At 48.7% G+C, this 18,772-nt stretch overlaps 2 protein-coding genes across 3 annotated transcripts in view; both read left to right on the forward strand.

Moving 5' to 3' along the window:
- LOC107528845 (signal transducer and activator of transcription 5B) overlaps window positions 1-7,741 on the forward strand; it is a 55,200-nt gene extending 47,459 nt beyond the window's left edge. For both annotated transcript variants that reach the window (XM_087826101.1, XM_087826102.1), the window contains 6 exons: window positions 139-233; window positions 340-470; window positions 1,774-1,944; window positions 5,041-5,092; window positions 5,405-5,509; window positions 6,140-7,741. In XM_087826101.1, coding sequence (XP_087682227.1) covers window positions 139-233; window positions 340-470; window positions 1,774-1,944; window positions 5,041-5,092; window positions 5,405-5,509; window positions 6,140-6,266 — 681 coding nt within the window. In that variant the 3' untranslated portion in view covers window positions 6,267-7,741. The remainder of the gene's footprint in view (window positions 1-138; window positions 234-339; window positions 471-1,773; window positions 1,945-5,040; window positions 5,093-5,404; window positions 5,510-6,139) is intronic.
- Window positions 7,742-13,091: 5,350 nt separating this feature from the next.
- Window positions 13,092-17,135, forward strand: GHDC (GH3 domain containing). The gene is made up of 9 exons (XM_016202046.2): window positions 13,092-13,247; window positions 13,416-13,690; window positions 13,989-14,110; window positions 14,258-14,759; window positions 15,164-15,356; window positions 15,453-15,524; window positions 15,601-15,734; window positions 16,095-16,180; window positions 16,443-17,135. Exons 2-9 carry the CDS (start codon window positions 13,429-13,431, stop codon window positions 16,659-16,661), a joined length of 1,590 nt encoding a protein of 529 aa, XP_016057532.2. The 5' UTR covers window positions 13,092-13,247; window positions 13,416-13,428; the 3' UTR covers window positions 16,662-17,135.
- The last annotated feature ends 1,637 nt before the right edge of the window (window positions 17,136-18,772 follow it).

Below are 18,772 nucleotides of genomic sequence, written 5' to 3' on the forward strand. Positions count from 1 at the left end.
GCAGGTCTTTATATTTGTATGATTCTGACAGGGTAGAGGCCTGTTTTCCACTTGGCTTTTCTAGTTACAGATATAGGTAATATTGCAAGTGTTAACTTTTGCCTTCTTGTGTTCATTGTTGTATGTGTTTCCAACCAGGAGAATTTACCAGGACGGAATTACACTTTCTGGCAGTGGTTTGATGGTGTGATGGAAGTGTTAAAAAAGCATCTCAAGCCTCATTGGAATGATGGGTGAGAATCGTCATTTCTTAAGTCAGTGATAGAGTAAGAAGGCCGTCTTTCTGCTGTTAAAAAACAATCACACTCTGCTTCTGCTCCTTTGACCCCTGTGATCCAGGGCTATTTTGGGTTTCGTGAATAAGCAACAGGCCCATGATCTTCTCATTAACAAGCCCGATGGGACCTTCCTGCTGAGATTCAGCGACTCTGAAATTGGCGGGATCACCATTGCTTGGAAGTTTGATTCTCGTGAGTGCCCCTCCCTTTTTAAGAGCAGAGCCAAGATGGCTCCAGCTAACTGCTTTTGTAGCAAAATTACTTTAACATGAAATTTATTGAGTACTTATCATTTGTTGGGGCCAGTACTAATTATGGGAAGCACAGATGTGTAACTATGACCAAGCTGCAGATAATACCGGAGCCTGTATAAAATTGTATTATGGGAAACACAAGTACTAATTGGTGTGTTTTTTTAATATATCTTTATTGATTTCAGAGAGAGGAAGGGAGAGGGAGAGAGAGAAACATCAATGATGAGAGTCATTGATCATCTGACTCCTGCACGCCCCCGACTGGGGATTGAGCCCACAACCCGGGCATGTGCCCTGACTGGGAATGGAACTGCAATCTCCTGGATCATAGGTCGATGCTCAACCGCTGAGCCACACCCAGCCAGGCACAAGCACTAATTTTGAGAAACACAAACGTATAACCCTGACATAGCGACCTGTCCAAAATCTCCACTGCTTCCCTTCTGAAATGTTCACCTTATTACTCAACCTTAAGCTTGTCTCAGTGAAGAATTACTTTGATAAATTGGAGTCTTTCACATAGAGATAATATGCTATTTTAATTATTCCTTTATCCTAACTAACACGAGGATATTGTCATTGACCATTTTCATCCAAGAATGTTAGTTCTTTCCTCTGCCCCTCACAATAAGGTAAGAGTAGCTTCCAAGTTTGTTTTTTGTGACTTAAAGACTTTAATCGCATTTAATAGTGCTCACCTGTCCTCTGGCTATGGACATGTTTTCTCTCTCTCTCATATACTTTCGTACAGGGAATCAGGGAGTCAATAAGAAGTTTCTTCTAGAAAGGGACAGAGTACCATTTGAACTTGAAGCTGCCTGAGGGAGATCATTGGCTCTCTAGGGAAGTGGTGAATGCATTACCAGCTATCTACCCTTTTAAAAACAGCTACTTGCGCCCTGGCCGGTGTGTCTCAGTTAGTTGAGTGTCGTCCCGTGGGTACAGGAGGGAGGCACCCGATCAGATGTTTCTCTCTCACATCAATGTTTCTCTCTCTCTCTCTCTCCCTCTCCCTTTTTCTCTCTCTCTTAAAAAAAAAAATCAATAAAACATTTAAAAATACATTAGTTAATTAAAAAAATAAAAACAGCTATTTGATCTATAACCCGTGGTTATTTTTAAATGGAGATTTTTATTGGTACAATTTTAACAGAGAGCTTTAATTTGTAGTATATTTGGGTATTAAGATTTCTTGTTCATAAATCACGTTTAGAATATGATTATTCTGTTTATTGATCTAGAGGAAAGAATGTTTTGGAATCTGATGCCTTTTACCACCAGAGACTTCTCCATCCGGTCCCTGGCTGACCGCCTAGGGGACCTGGATTACCTTATCTACGTGTTCCCTGATCGGCCGAAAGATGAAGTGTACTCCAAATATTACACACCAGTTCCATGCGAGCCTGCCACTGGTAACAATGTTCGCATTCTGACTTGGTTTTGTTGTGTTTTGGTTATGTTTTAGTTATTTGTGCGAGTGCATGTCTGTCTGTCTTGCGTGGAAATCTAAACAGCCTATAGTTACTGCCGTTCGGGCATCATCCAAGGCAGGTGTAAATTCTGGGCTGTATTCTTCAGTCATACAGAAAACATATCTGCCACTGACCCCAAATACCAAACCGAAGGGAACAAATCATTTTTAACACAAGCGTAGATCAAGCAAAATTAGGAAGGTAAAATTTTGTTTTTCAAATCAGAGATGGTTTTATTTTCTGAGCATAAAGGTTTTCTGTATCTATTGTAAAATTTCCAGAAAAGTATAGAAAATAGATATCACCCAACATCTCTCATCTAGAGGTTAACCACTGTAAATAATTTAGAGAATATTTTTCCAATCTGTGTAGATATGTATTCTTCAGTCAGTCAGTCCCCAGATGCTTATGAAGTACCTGCTGTGTGGTGGTTAAAATCTAATAGAAGGAAGACAGTAAATAAGTAAAGAAATATGTTTATGTAGTGATGGATGGCGGGAAGACAAATAAGCAAGGTTAAAGAGATGGAGAAGTGACAGGGAGGAGGACCTGCGTAGCATCTCACTACTGCTCTGCCCTTACCACACTTTCCCCCGCTCCCCAGCTCTGGCGTCCCAGGCCCTCTCGAGGGTTTCCAAACACGCCAACCACGTTTCCATCTCAGGGTCTGTAGAGTGGCCAGGGAAGGTTTCCCTGAGGAGTTGATGTCAGATTAGACCTGAATGAAGTGAGGAAGCTCTATCTAAAGATCTAGAGGGAGAACATTCTAGGCTGACACAACAAATGCAGAAACCCCGAGATGGAAATGAGGTTGCCGTGTTTGAAAACCCTCGAGAGGGCCCCGGAGGCCAGAGCTGGGGGAGCAGGGGAAAGTGGGAAGAGAGAGATGAGGGCAGAGCAGTAGAAGGGGCCAGGTCATGTCGGATCATGCCGTACATCAGCTGTTGTGATCTGATTTTTTTTTTTTTTACTTAAAGATATAGGCAGAGTTACAGGTCAGTAAATATAATCTTACAACGTCATTTTAATGATTGTGTAGAATTCCATTGTATGGTGATTCCACATGACCTAGTCCATGTTGGTTATTTAAGTACTTATAATTGAAGTTATTCACAGTTCTTTGTTATGATTACTATTGAGATAGCTTGGTTCATGCATCTTGTACAGCTATTTCCTTAGGATAATTTCCTAAAATAGAATTTGTGGCATTTAGACCCACAAATTGGCAGAGCTGTGCTCCAGAAAGCAGAATCCATTTGCATCCCCACAGATGTCTGTTGGGGTCTCTGCTTCACCATCCTCTTGCCAATCATAGTTTCAGCTCACCGGTTTTGTGTTCAGCTCTGATTGACATAACACTGCTGTCTCAGTTTTTGTTTTCATTTCTTTGATTCTAGGTAAGGTCACCTTTTCATATAATGATAATGCCAATAATGATAAATAGAATGCTAGGAGCAGCTAACATTTGTTGAATGCTTACCGAGTGCCAGGCCTTTTCTGAGCACATTTTTATGTCGTATCTCATTTAATCCTCAAAACAGGTCTGTGAAGTAGGTACTATGACTGTCCCCCTTTTACATATGAGGAACTGAGGCACAGAGAAGCAGACAATTTGACCAAAAGTCACGCAGCTAGGAAGAGGCCAAGCCAGGACTGAGCTTAGAGAGTCTAGCACCAGAGCCTGTATTTCTTAACCTCCGTGTTATGAGCCATTTGTACTTTTTCCCGTGAAGTGCATTCATGTCCCTTGCATATATTTCTTGTCGAGTCCCTTTTTTTCTTAATGATGTTTAAATAGTTTTCTATAGTAAATAGACCCTTGATTATATATAGCAAATATTTTTCTCAGCGTGTGGTTGTTCTTTTAACATGTAAGTTTTATAAGGATTTGTAGTTGGGCTGGATAGCCCAGTCTGTCAACCTTTTTCCAAATGCCATGCCTTCCCACCCTAACATGATGGTTATATTTCTAAAAGCCAAAATACTTTCAGATTTATATGGTATTTTGGGTTAAATATATCTCACTGCTGTTTTTTGTTAACACAGCTAATCTAGATTATTAAATCCTATTTTTTTACAGCATTTCTTTGGTTTTTATCTTTTCTGTCAATCTATAAAATTCTCTGTAGACTGTAAAGCACAAAAAGCATGAGATGTTATGAAGAGGTTGCCCCCCTGGCACTTGAAGCCTAGAAGAAGCAGGTTAGGATATCAAACAATTTGTGGACCATGTAGCATGTCAGTGTCTCAGGCTGTCGCATCCTGTTGACCATAGTGGTACATTCATTGTCTAACAGAGTCAGGATTACACTTATTCCCATACTCGCCTTCCCAGGAAACAACACTTCATTCGCCGACTTCAGACTGTCACATTCCTACCACCTACTTAACTGGATTTCCATAATCAGCCTTTTAAAAAGTTGTAACTATGGCTGACCAGGTCACTTCCAGGCTTATCCCCTAGCTGGCCCCATCCCAGTGGGATTCTGCGGAGAGTGGGAGAGACACACACACCAGCATCCTTTCCAACCAGCCACAAGGCATAGACTGCCCTCCCTGGAATGAGTGACCATCAGATTACCCCCAAATGCAGAAACCCCAGGGGCATGAAAGAGCTCGCAGACACCTGAGTGACATTCCCTTTCCCAAAGAGTAGATACTCTGAGTAAGCTCTGAGATCATCAAGTCAAATTAATTCCTCTCTGATGCTTAGAGTTTTCTGTGCGACCCCCGACAACTGTTTATATATCTTTTGCGTGATTTCGATTTGTATTGACGTATATATTTTCTGTGGTTTGAAGAGTTTACAAGCACATCCAAGCCAACTTGAAACATCTCTTCACTGGCAGTTTTAGTATCAAGGCTTTTCTATGCCAGGTCGTCCTAACAGATTGAAATGTTAAGTGCTTATATCAGATCCTAAGACAAAATTAGGTGGCTGTGTCCTATCCTAAGAAAAGATGTGATTCATAAGGGAGATTTTATTTTTATTTCATTTGAGAACTTTGATTCTCATCACCATTCCCCCCTCGGCAGCTAAAGCAGTGGACGGATACGTGAAGCCGCAGATCAAGCAAGTGGTCCCTGAGTAAGTGTCCAGGGTCCAGCTCTGGTCTCCTGCTGCCCCTCTTCTCCCCTGGCTGTCCTCAGGGTCACCCCCTCTTCCATTAACATGCCCAGCGTTCCCTTCCCCCTAAAACCTGACTCAGCCCTGGGGAGGGAACTGGGTGTGGTCACCATGGGGCCAGTACCCAGGGCCCCACTCCTGCAGCCGGAGCCCCACGCCCAGTGGGCACTTTGTCCTTCTACTTAAAAAAGGCATAAAGATGCCCCCTGAGCCCCTCCCCAAGTCAGCTGCTGCCCTGAGTCTGCTGAGGCTCTGCTCTGCTTCTTCCTCCAGGTTTGTGACATCTGCAGACGCTGCTGGGGGCAGTGCCACCTACATGGACCAGGCCCCCTCTCCTGTTGTGTGCCCCCCGACTCATTACAACATGTACCCACAGAAGTAGGTTGTGTTCTTATGGGGCTTCATTGGGGGGGGGGGCTGGGCACTTGGCCTTGGGCGGGACCCCTGGAGGGCTGGTGGGTCAAGGAATCCCGAGCTCCTCTAGGTCTGAGACCACCCAGCCAAGGCTGGGCTCTGGCATGTGCTCAGGTGAGAGGGAGAGATTTGATCAGAAGATGTTGGTAGTTTAGAGTGGGGTTGGGCAGATATCACCTGCTCTCCAAATGGATGTTTTTCTTGTTCTGTATAAGGACTAGATGGGGTTTAAATGTGTCTGGAAAGCCAGTGTTAGGGGCAGCTGGGATGGGGGGGGTATTTTTATTTTTTAATTTTTTATTTTTTTCAATTACAGGTTATATTCAATACTATTTTGTATTAGTTTCAGGTATACAGCATAGTGGTTAATGGGGGGTGGGTAGTCTGAGTCTCTCTGTCCAGGTAGCGAAGGACTTTTATTCCCAAGCGTTGAGATCAGAAGTGGCTCTTTTCGCCGTGAAGCCTGGGCTGAGGGTAAAGGCAGTCTTGGCTGCTCCCCTGGAGGGGTGCAGGGTGTGGGGTGGTCTCTGTTCCTCATCATTGGCCCCTGACAACTGTTCCCTTCCCCTTCATCTCTTCCCTTTCCCTCCCAAGCCCTGACCCGGGCCTGGAGACCGATGGGGACTTTGATCTGGACGACACAATGGACGTGGCGCGCCGTGTGGAGGAACTCTTAGGCCGACCTATGGACACTCAGTGGATCCCTCATGCGCAGTCGTGACCTCGCATCTCCATCTTCAGCTTCGTCATCCTCGCCGGAGGAGTTACTCTTGTGGATGTTTTAATTCCATGAATCGCTTCTCTTTGGAAACAATACTCATAATGTGAAGTGTTAATACTAGTTGTGACCTTAGTGTTTCTGTGCATGGTGGCACCAGTGAAGGGAGTGTGTGTGTGTGTGTGTGTGTGTGCGTGTGTGTGTTTGTACGTTGCGGTGTTTCTCCCCCTTGCTGTCCAGAGTTTAGCTGCAGCATTTGGGGCCACAAACAGAGGCTGTGGTGGTTTTAACCTCGTGCAAAAAGGCAGTTAGTTCCATGGACCCTAGAACTTGGCCCTGTGTCTTGAGGGTGGCTGAACTTTGCCATGTGGCTGTTCAAGTAAGAAAAAGACAAAGAGGAGAAAGCACCCCCTCTCTGGTGAGTCTCTGTCGCCGTGCCTGCCAAAGCAATTGTTATATAACCATGATTATCTCTGCTTTTCTTCTGAAATGTGGAAACCGCCTTTCGACAAAGAAAGCCAGTCCTCCCTGCCCTTTCCCCCTACCCCATTTCCCTGGGTAGCGATGGGAAAAGGGGTAACATAGGAGGATTTTTGGGTCAAGGGGAGTCAGGGGGTCTTCGGATGGGCAGTGGCTTTTTAAATAACACTTAACCCATCTTACTGTTCTCTCCGTCCCGCCTTCCCTCCCTGTGTCTCCGGCCCTCCTCCTCTCACTCAGTTCCTCTGTGTGCGCACATGTGCAGATGAGCTAGAGGAAAGAAGAGAGGGTCACGTAACCGAAGCTTACAGTGCTGATGTCCTTTGTGTTGCGGCCGGAGTGGAATGCCCAGCCCTGACTCGCAGGCGCCCAGAGTGTTTGTTGCCTTGTCGCCCAGGGAAGCTGCCGTCCAGTCTGCCCATCCTTCCTCCGCGCTGGAAGGCTTATTGATAACAGCTTTTTGCAAATGCTGAATGGTGTTTTTGTTTCTAAATTGGGACTTATTTTCTCCTTCCCACCTTAATTTGACATCAAAATTCTTTCTTCCTGTGCCGAGTCCCGTGCCATTCATACCCAGGTCACCTCATTTCCCTTCACTGTTCATGCACTATGTCTCGGGGAGTGGGTGGCAGGAGTGTGGCCTGAACCCAGGGCCAGCATGTTCAGCAGGTGTTGTTGCCCACCTGGTGCAGGGTGCTGGGTGTCAGGCATTGGTAATTTGGGGAAACGCAGTCAGCGGGTTTGCTGAAAGCTTGGGAAGCTGCAAAAACAAAAAGCCTCAGCATAATTTTGTCCATAGTTTCTTCCATAGCCTTATACCAGAAAGAAGGAATGGGCTATGGCAGGCAGGTGGGAAGAGAGGGGAGCAGGTATAGCTTTTGGGTTAGGCCTACAAGGCCACCTCTGGACCCCTCTCCAAAAGGACATGAGCATGCCCAGGAGAGAATGGCCCTAAAAACCTTATTTTTATACATGTAAGTAAATAAACATATTTTTTTTACAAAAATAACTTCTGAACTTATCAGTGTTTTGATGTTAAAGGAAACTATTTCTCTGTAGTAAATTATTTATTGGAAGATGACTTTTTAAAAGCTGCTGTTTGCCCTGGCTTGGTTTCATACACTGATTTATTTTTCTATGCCAGGAAGTAGAATTTCTCTGCCTCTGAGGAGCAGGCTGACCCCTCCATGGATACCAGCATTGATAGAGGATGCTGCTAAGCCCTTTACGTACCCCTCAGGATTAGATTGAAATTCCACCTGTGAGGATGGGAGTCTTGGGGAAAGGTGAAAAGGAAGCCTGACTGCTCTCAGACCCAGTCTCAAAGAGCCCCCGCCTGCCTGTCACTCAGGCTTCACCAACACCTGCCTCACGGTGATGGCCTCACTGTCCCAGCGGGGGGGACAGGGCTCAGGGATGGACCACTTTCAGATTGGTAGTGGACCCAGCCCTAGGGCATGCTGAGGGAGCGCCCTCACTTTGCAGTGGGCAGTGGGGTTGGGGGGACGGGTACCGAGTGTGGGGTTCCCATGCTTGTCCAGTGTCTGAACTGTCCTCAGTTTTCCTGAGCCTGTGCCTATCTGTGGGACAGATTTTTGACTGAAAGATGCGCTCGCTGTCTGCATTACACTTTCTCCCTCCTCCCTGTCCCTGCAAACCAGAAGAGGCCGTGGGAAGCCGCCACCGCCTCCGCCTCCGCCTCTCGCTCGCTCCCAGACACACACGAGTCACCAGAGTGTGCCAGCTCCATGTGTGCGATGTGCAGGGTTTTGTAGGGGGTGGTGGGGAATCAAAGTGAATATAACTCAAAATGGAAGTATACTTTTTATAACTTTTCTTTTTAAAACTTTGTGAAATTATTTCAGATACATATTTTAGTGTTGAGGCAGATTAGTATATAGCCACCAGAAAAGTATTGTGTACAATTTTACTTGGGGCAATCACAAAATAGTGTATTTTATGTTACAATAAAGGTTTCCCCTGAAGGGACAACATTGAGTCCTGTTATTTTATTTTCCCCATCAGGTGGCGAGGGCGGGTGGTCCGAAAGGGAAAAGTTGGAAATCATCAGTGTGCCTCCGAAAGGAGGAATGAGTTTGGAATTGGCTCCAGTTTTGATGGCAGATGGGGGGCATTTCTTACCTTCCTGCTCATACGACGTTCTGAAAATTAGAATGATAGTCTTTACCTCCCGGCCTCTGGATGCCACGCTCGTCCTGTCAGGAAGCTCATCTTTAAAATCCGACACACTTAGAGTGCCTGCCCTGAGCCAGGCATTGTGTGTGGGAATGGGAAATGTTTCCTGCCCTCAAGAGGACTGCAGTCAGGGAAAGGCAGCCAACACAACCCATTATGATAAGATACTGGTTCATGCTGCTATTAATCAAGGTATCCCAAGGCCATCGTCCAATACAAAAGAACACAGAGGAAGGGTACTGAACAACTTGAGCTGGCTCATAAGGAACAAATAGGAGTTAAGAAAGGAGAAGGCATCAGCTTTGGAAGTGGGCACCTCACTCAGAAGTGTGCCCCCAACACCAGAGACCAGAGCCGAGGCACAGAGATTTTGCGCCAGAGGGGAGAGGCAGGCTATAGAACAGAGAGCTCTGAATATCTCCTCAAAGGAACTGAATGCATTTGCAAGAGAAGTTCAAGCTTAAGGGGGCTCTCAAAAACAGTGGAGGTTGTGGTGAAAGACAGTTGGCAGGAGCATGATAGCTTCATTGGAAATATAGACTAACCTGGGCAGGCTAGTTTGCTGAGAGAAATGGGGAAAGACAGCGGGGAGGAGCTCTCTTGGGATCAGAACAAATCTCAAGAGCTGACCTTCAAACTATCCCTTTTAAAAAGCCTGAATTTGATTGATCAGATTGTGGAGCAATTTATTCCCCAGGGCATTGTTGAGAAGAAGAAGGGGGGGGGGGAGCAATTAGCTAATAATTAGTGTAGCTTAACAGTTGGGTGTGGTCACGGAAAGAGACCTGTTAAAATCACTATTGTGCTAAGGTGACTAGGCATGCTCAAGTCTGTGCTCCTCAGAGGAACAATAACAGAGGCTTCACACTATGGGTGAGGTGGGTGCTGGGGAATAGATGAACTCACTAAAATAATCCAGCCACTCACTAAAATAATAAAAAGCCCCGGAAAATTTATAAATATATGGAAATAAAATAATACACTCCTAAATAACCAATGGGTCAAAGAAGAAATCAAAAGGGAAATTAGAAAATACTTTGAGGTAAATGAAAATACACAACATAAAACTTATGGGATGCAGCTAAAACTGCTTGAAAAATTTATGGCTGTTAAGACCTATGTTAAAAAGGAAAAAATCTCAATAACACAACCTTCCACCTTAAGACACTGAAAAAAAAAACACACCACCCCAAAAAACAAAAGCAAAATCTAAAGCAAGCAGAAGGAAATAATAAATAGAGCAGAGCAGAAATTAATGAAATAGGGGGTAGAAAAACAATAAAGTCAACGAAACCAAAAATAAGTCCTTGGAAAGATCAACATTGACAATCTTTTGCTAGATTGACCAGGAAAAAGAGAATCAGAAATAAAAGAGGAGACATTACTACAGACCTTACAGAAATTAAAGGCTTACTATGAACAATTATATGCTTATATATTAGGTAATTTAGGTGAAATGGACAAGTACCTAGAAAGATGCCAAACTACTGAAACTGACTCAAAAAGAAATAGATAATATGAATAGATTTATAACAAACTGATTTTCTTTGTGGGTACTATTAAAAGCTACCTACAAAGACAAGCCCTGGCCTAGATGGCTTTACCACTGAATTCCACCAAACATTTAAAGAATATCAATTTTTGTTTTGGAAAAAACCTTTTTCTTAATTCTTCAACCTCAAAGGAGTACCCTTGATGGTAGAGGTCACTCCTGTCCTTATAAATTTAGCATTTTCACAGAGAAAATTACATTTGTGTCACCCAAAAGGAATCTTCTTACATAGATAAGTAGGCCCATTTTGTTGATTAGTGCTTTGGAATGCAGCTCTTAACAAGCATGTACCACTTGGCTACAAACCACCTGTGTTCCTGAAGACTATATATTTCAAGCTCCCATCCCCTTTCAGGTGTGGAGATCCATCTCTGGATGCTTCCCAAGACTGCTTCTGTCAGTAAGTTCTCTTGATAAACTGTTTAATTCCTTGTCAGCCTCTTTTCTTTGGTCTCTCAGCCCTGTCCTCCTTTGAAGGTCAGTTTCTGTACATCCCAGGAAGTTTTCCCAACATAAAGGACACTATCAAGAAAATGAAAAGACAGCCCACAGAGTGGGAGAAAATACTTGCAAATCATAGGGGACTTGTATGTAAAGTGTACAAAGAACTCTTACAACTTAATAATAAAAGGACAACCCAATTAAAAATAAAGGATCTGAAAAGACATTTCTCAAAGAAGATATATGAATGGCTACTAAACACATAAAAAGATGCTCAACATCATTAGTCATCATGAAAATTAAAATTAAACTCAAGTCACTTCACACCCCACTAGGATGGTTAAATCAAAAGGTCAGATAGTAAGTGTTAGCAAGAACACTTATAGAGAAATCAGAACCCTCATACACTGCTGGTGGGGAGGTAAAATGAAGCTGCTACTTTGGAAGCCAGTTTAGCCGTTTCTTAAACAGTTAAAAAAGAGTTATTATACAACCCAGCTATTCCACTCCTGGGTCTCTACACAAGAAAAATTAAAATATATGTCCCCCCCCCCAAAATGTGTACATAAATGTTCATAACAGCACTATATATATTAGCCAAAGAATGGAAATGAACCAAATGCCCATCAATTGGATGGTGTTACGTTCAATGGAATATTACTTGGCAACAAAAAGGAATGAACTGCTGATACACAGTACCACACAGAAGAACCTTGAAAACATTATGCTAAGTGAAAGAAGCCAGAAGCAAAAGACCATGTGTTATATGATTCCATTTACGTGAAATGCCCAGGATAGGCAAATCTATAGAGACAGAAACTTTACTCGTGGTTGCTTAGGGCTGTGGTGGAGAAAGCTGAGAAGAAATTGAAGTGTATAGCTAAAGGGTACAGGGTTACTTTTGAGGTGATGAAAATGTTATAAAATTGACTTGGTGTCACACGTGTCTGTGAGTATACTAGAAACCATTGAATTGTACACTTTAAATGGGTGATTTGTGTGAATTATATCTAGTATTTTTTTAAAAAACAAGTGCAAGATCTCAGCAAGAAATAAAGAAGTGAAAGCAAGGTGGAGTAGACTGTGAGAGCAAACCTGTGCAAAAGAGCTCAGCTGTGAAAAGAAGGGAGAGATGCTGCAAGACATAGAGGCAGGTGAGAGGACGAGGGAGGGGTGTTAGTGTCTAAGAGCCTGGGTCAAGAGCACAGGAGGGAGGGAGAGCTTAACCATGGACAGCAGAAGAACTTCATTCTAGAGCGTAGCTTCTCAAACTTCACAGCAAGAGAGTAAGAGCCTAACTTTGGCGGGTGCCTTGCTCCAAGTTGCAAAATGACCTTGTGTCATATAAAAGTTTTTCCTTGGGATAAAGCCAATAAGCCAACGCATATGGTGAGCCCAATTGCCAGGTAAAGTTAGGATGAACTACGTGTTACAGGTGATGCCCTCAGGTTCTCTGACCTGAGGACTAGTTATCATTTATCTTGAGAACACTGTGTGATGGGTTCTACCTGCTTGGCTATAAACAGGAGTGAGATTCTTTTCTGTCTGCAATCTCTTAGCAGATTGCCCGGGATGCACATCACATTCTGGCTTAATTTCTTCAATAACAAAAATGTTTTTCTTTCTCTACTACCTCTGTGGAGAGGATTCTGGGTTGGGAGAAAATGTTGGTTCTAACAGTTCTCAAGCTTGAACTTGCTCCAGGACGGGGTGTGCCCCACCCCCAGCTGAAGCTGCTTCCTGGCGCTCTTTCCACAGTCAGTTTTCTCTTCCTTCACCTGCACAAGTTTGAGGACTATGCTATTCTAGCCCTAGCTTCCCACATCTGCCCGTTTGGGCCAGCACCCAGCATGTCCCCCTTAGGCAGCCTGCTCCTTTAAGAGCACCCCCCACCCCAGCTCCTCCCTCAGGCCCAGTGGCCGGATTTCCCTGTTGTGACGCCCAGTGCGGCAAAGCTATGGCCCTTTCTGGCCAGCTGTATACTGAGACCAGGGTGCTGAGGGGGCCCTGGGTGCTGGGAGTAGACACAAGTGGGCTGTGACAGGTGCTTGTGGGATATGAACCACTGTCCAGGGCTCAGGAAGGACATGGAGCTGGGACAGGGTGGATCCTGGGACAAAGCAGAGCCACTTGGCAAAACCTGTCATTCGTTAAGCCACCGCTGTGTGCCAGGCACCATGCCAAGCCCTTTCTGCACCTTCTGAGGGGGGTATTATATTCCCATTTGACAGATAGGGGGCCGGAACTCAGAGCAGCCACCTGAACTACCTGGGGCCATACAGGTAGCAAGGGGCAGAGCCAGGATCCGAACTCAGGTCAGTGTGACTCTATAGCCTGATGTTCTCTCTTCTGCTTCACCTGCCTGACAGGGGTCCTGGCTTCTTCCTAAACTTACTTTGTCCTTGGTTTTCCTGTGCGCGGTAGAATGGGGGCGGGGGTGGTAAGAGATGGGTTATCCCCTGCGGCCTCAATCTTCCTCCCAGGAGCTGCCCCGAGATGGTGCTGCTGCTGCTGCTGCTGCTGCTGCTGCTGCCACCACTGGCCATGCTCCAGCAGCAGCAGTCCCAGGGTCCCAGGCTGCCCTGGCTTGCCAGCCTCCAGCACCGCGTGGCATGGGGGGCCCTGTGCTGGGCAGCTGCCTGGCAACAGCGGAGACTGGAGCAGAGCACGCTGCATGTGGGCCAGAGCCAGCAGCAGGCCCTGAGGCGGTGTCTGAAGGGAGCCCCGGGGCCCCGCTGTCCCCTCAGGGGGAGCACAGGTGTGTTTTCCAGGGTTTGGGGAGGTGGCCCAAAGAGAAAGAAAGCCCACAGGACAGTCAGATTCCAGAATCCAAAGACCTCCCTTTCCCTCTTCTGCTGCCAACACAGAGAGGCCTGGCCCAGGGACCCCCCCCAGGCTCAGGATTGTTCAAGATGAATTTCCCCATGCTGGACCCTGGTAGCCCCTTTCCCCCAGGCCTGTTCATGTCCCTCCTCAGGGGTCTCACCAACCTCGTCTGTAGCTCTTGGGAAACTCTGTGGCTTGATGAGGAATTTATGGTGTCTTTGGGGCTACAGATATGAGCACCTTCCGGAATCATCTCCCTCTGACCAAGGCCAGGCAGGCCCAGGAGGAAGAGGGTGGGGAGCAGCTCCTGCCCCCTACCTCAAAACGGCACCATGGGGAGGCCTCTCTGCAGGTAAACTGAGAAGGCTGGAGCCCAGCCCCACCATAGACCCCTACTTGCAGCCACACCCTCCCATCAGGGTGGGCAAAGAATCCCCAAACTGGGAGCTCAGGGTCTGGCTCAGGCTGGGAACCAACGCCCTCTCTTGTCTCCCCCCAGGCCACCTTACTGGGCCTGGCAGCCCTAAACAAGGCCTACCCAGAAGCACTGGCTCCAGGGGGCACAGCCTGCTTGACTCCCACATCCCCCTGGCCCTGCCCCCTCCCCTGGCCTTGGCATGCCCTCAGCCGGGTTAGCCCCCCGGGAGCCAAGGACCCTGGGGCCCTGCTGCTGGAGGCACTGAGGTCCCCAGGGCTGCGGGCACTGGAAGCCGGGACGGCAGTCGAACTCCTGGACATCTTCTCGGGGCTGGGGGCCGATGGTGAAGAGCTGGCTGAGGCACTAGCTGCTGGGAGCCCAGGAGCACCTCTCCCCAGACGGGCAGCTGAGCTGCGGGAAGCCCTAGAGCAGGGTCCCCGAGGACTGGCCCTGCGGCTCTGGCCAAAGCTGCAGGTGGTGGTGACTCTGGATGCAGGAGGCCAGGCCGAGGCTGTGGCTGCCCTGGGGGCCTTGTGGTGCCAAGGGCTAGCCTTCTTCTCGCCTGCGTATGCTGCCTCTGGAGGTCAGCAAGACTCAAGGGTGGCGAGCTGGGGGCAGGGGACAGGGAGCACACAGCTAGCTGCCACATAGTGAGCCCTACATTATCATCTCATTGAACCCTCTCCAATGCCCTGTATATGTATATTTCCCCACCAGCAGTGGTTCCATTTTACAGATGGAGAAACTGAGGCTCATGGAGGTTGCACAAGTTCACATAGATCAGCATTTTACCCTGAGGTCTGCCATGTCCAGAACCACTGCCTCTTCCCAGTTAGGGCCCTAAGGCTGTGTGCTGAGCCTGGGGAAGCCACGAAGGAGGGGGTAGAAGGGGAGCAGTAGAATCAGATGCTCAGAGGATTGAGGCCCAGGCTTCAGGGAGAGAAAGCAATGGCACCACCAGATAAAGAGGCTGCTTGCTCCCTGCAGGGGTGGTGGCCCTGAACCTGTGGCCAGAGCAGCCCAGTGGGCTTTACCTCCTGCCCCCTGGTGCTCCCTTGATTGAGCTGCTCCCAGTCAAGGAGGGAGGCCAGGAAGAGGCTGCCACCACTGTCCTGTTGGCCGAGGCCCAGAAGGACAAGGAATATGAGCTGGTGCTGACTGACCACACCAGCCTTACAAGGTGATCATCTGCCCACCCCCTGGCTACTCCAGGCCCTCTGGGGTAGGAGCAAACGGGTCCATGGGCTTGACCTCACCCTCACTCCCACCCTGTCAGGTGCCGCCTGGGTGATGTGGTCCGAGTGGTTGGTGCCTACAATCAGTGCCCAGTTGTCAGGTTCATCTGCAGGTAGGTGACCTCCCAGGGAGCTGAGGGGCCATCCTTGTGCCCTGGGCTCCTCTGCCTCCCTCTCCTTCCTCCCCAGGTTGGGCCAGACCCTGAGTGTACGAGGAGAAGTCATCGGCGAGGACATGTTCTCTGAGGCCCTGGGCCGGGCAGTGGGGCAGTGGCCAGGGGCCAAACTGTTGGACCATGTCTGTGTGGAGAGCAGCGTTCTGGGTAAGCTTCTCCATCGGCTCCTGCGCCCATTCTTGGGTTGACTGCCCCACAATCCATACCCATCCTGCTGAGAGACCTCTAGGAAGGAGGTAAGACCCAGCCTCCTTTGCTGCTTCTAACAAAAGTCCTTCCCCATGTCTAACTCCCATCCCTCCTGCTGCAGTCTCCCCATTTCCTTTCCTGGCCTGTTTCATATTCAGCACTAGGCTCTGGGTTCCTCTCCCTCTACCCACCTCCACGCCAAGAAACCCCTGTTTTCCCATGAGCCTCAGAGGGGGGAAGGATGAGGTGGGGCCTTGGGCATCAGCTTTGGAAGCTGCCCCATTCACAGGACTGAGTGTGCGCGGGGTCTGTCTGCAGATTCCTCCGGAGGCTCTGCTCCCCACTATGAGGTGTTTGTGGCACTGAGGGGGCTGAGGAACCTGTCGGAGGAAAGTCGAGACAAGGTAAATGAGACAGGACCAGGATCTGACTGCATGTCCCCTTTACTCTGCAAGCCCCCAGGCACAGTGGACACAGCGGAATGAAGGGGAGGTAGGGGCAGGGAGGAGAACTTTCCTGAGGCTCCGGGAAGGGAGGGGGGAGTCCCACAGACTCTCATGTACGCATGAAACTCCTACCCACACATACACTTGGTACAGTTGTGTACATCTCACCCACGCCCCACACAGCCACACACCAGCCTCATTCAGGCCCTTCTGTTCTCAGCTTGACCACTGCCTTCAGGAGGCCTCGCCCTGCTACAAGTCCCTGCGGTTCCGGGGCAGCGTGGGCCCTGCCAGGGTCCACCTGGTGGGGCCGGGCGCCTTCAGAGCACTCCGGGAAGCCCTCGCTGCCTCTCCCTCATCCCCCTTCCCTCCTGAGATGCCCCGGGTCCTTAGGGACAGCCACCTGGCCCAGCTCCTGCAGAGGAGAGTGGTGTCCTGATCTGAGGCCTGCCCACTGTCCCCTCCGCCCCCCTGAAAGCTGCTGCACCCTTTCCTCTGGGGCCTGTCCGGATGGGAAACCCTTGGCCAGGGTCTTTGATTCTGCGTCACCTATCAGTTGCTCATCAGAGCTGCTGGGCCTTAGGGAAGTCCAACCTCATCAGCCAGTTTTGAGGAGGTGACTTCAGGGGTGTAGCAGGCACCAGCAGTGCCCTGACAGGAGCCCCTCGGCCCACTCTGGAGGACACTGCTAGAAAGTCCCACACACGCTGATGGCTCGTGTGTCTCAGCCGAGTGCGCTGTGCAGGCTGCACGTGTTGGGAGTTAATGTTCCCAGGAGCGACCCTCAGTCAGCGAACAACAGGAGTTGTAAATACCAACCTCAGCTTCATTGTCCCTCCGTGCGGCAGTTCTGGAGTGTATTCTGCACCAGTTGCCCACAGTGGCAGCCCTCTCATTAACACAGTCCTCATGGCTTTCCTCCCGTCCCTCCTGTCCCCATTCCCTTATGTGTTTTCTAGGATCACCTCCCAAATAAACCTCTTGTACCCAGATTCTTGACTCAGGATCTGCTTTTGGGGAAACTGTAGTGGTCCCTTTTGCTCTGTTCCCGCCACAGCCTGCCCCCTCCCCCCTCCCTTCAGCTCTGATCACCAGGGCTTTCCCCCCTCTCTCTACTGGGTAGGCTCCATGTATGTGTGCACTCAGGAGCCCTCAGGGACCCCTGCCATGGCTAGGTCAACCCAGAAGACACAGAGTCCCCTCCTCCTACCTCTCCCCATCCCAAGCTTAACCTAAATGTGAAGGGGCTAGTCCCCAGCTTCCCTGGCCCTGACTCAGCCCCCATGAATCACTTCCATGGGCAGTGGCTGTCCTGCAAATGATAAAGCATCACAGCAGGAAGCAGCCGCAGAGATCATGTGGGTTAACTGCCCATCTCACCAGCAGGGACACTGAGGCTCTGTGAAGCTGTGAGGCTTGCTCAGGGCCCAGCAGCTCCTCCTAAGTAATGCAGCACCTGTTTCTAAGTCTCTGATTCTGCCCTTGAATTACTTCTGGATTCCACGCCCTACATCCAGGCCACCCACCCAATCCCTACATCAGCCCATGACTACTTCCCACTGAAATCCTACGGGGCTTCCCAGCACCACAGGGTCAAGACTAATCAGCTTAGTCTCAAAGACCCTTGACCCATCCTGGGCCTTGTTTGCCATCCAGCCACCTCTCCCCTCTGAGTGAAGCCATGACCACAAGGACCACAACCCACGATCCCACATGAGTTAAGAACTGTCACCTCCAGGTCTTTGCTGAAGTTTTCCCTTCAGCAGAATGCCTTCTCCCCTGACCTCACCTGGTAGAAATCCTCTTTGCATGAAAGGCCTTTTCAGAGACCTTTCTCCCACTGAGCTACCATTATATACCGGGTCACACCCCCACCTGGACTTTGGAGCTCTTTGAAAACTAGGCATGTCCTATGCATACTTCGCTCCAGAGTCCGGTGCAGGGCCTGACACAGAGCAGTTGCTCAGCAGACAATACTCTGAACAAGAGAGACTCCAGCAGGGCGGCTCACTGAGTGCCGATGGTGGGATGGGACCCCATCTCTCCCCTCCAGGAAGGAAGCTAAGGAGGTCACAGGATAGCACCAGGTGCTTTTTCCCCACTGCCCAGGTTTGGTTTTCAGTATTTTCCATGTTGGAGGATAGTGGAAGGGGCAGAGGGAAGAGAGCTGGGGGAAAGGAGAGCCAGTTCAGAAGCCTTTTTTCCATGGAGGAGGAAGGCCCTGGAGCCTGATAGACCCCGAGGGCAGAGACAATCAGCACACACACACACACACACACACACACACACACAGAACCTGTGAAGAATGGGTTTTGTGACTGCCTCCTCTCCTGACCCTAATTAGCAGCTGCCCCTCCCCACATTGTCCCAGGCCAGTACCCCAGCCAAGGCCTCTTTTGTGCTCCCAGATTCCTGGGTGCAAGGTGGCCTCATTAGTGCCCGGAGACCGCCCATCTCCAAGGAGCAGGCAGACAGACAAGGGGGGAACCAGGGCCACAGTGATCCAACTCCAGCCTCTGACTGCCTTGACGGCCATTCCTGGGGCCCAGC

The sequence above is a fragment of the Miniopterus natalensis genome, chromosome 17, assembly GCF_054644295.1.
Source record: "Miniopterus natalensis isolate mMinNat1 chromosome 17, mMinNat1.hap1, whole genome shotgun sequence".
Lineage (NCBI taxonomy): Eukaryota > Metazoa > Chordata > Mammalia > Chiroptera > Miniopteridae > Miniopterus > Miniopterus natalensis.

What these genes read in the sequence shown, in the direction of transcription:
- GHDC (XM_016202046.2), top strand. Translation starts at nt 13,429, where the DNA reads ATGGTGCTGCTGCTGCTGCTGCTGCTGCTGCTGCTGCCACCACTGGCC. An exon ending in TGCGTATGCTGCCTCTGGAG is followed by an intron (nt 14,760 to 15,163) that starts GTCAGCAAGACT and finishes TGCTCCCTGCAG; the next exon opens with GGGTGGTGGCCCTGAACCTG. An exon ending in CGGAGGAAAGTCGAGACAAG is followed by an intron (nt 16,181 to 16,442) that starts GTAAATGAGACA and finishes TTCTGTTCTCAG; the next exon opens with CTTGACCACTGCCTTCAGGA.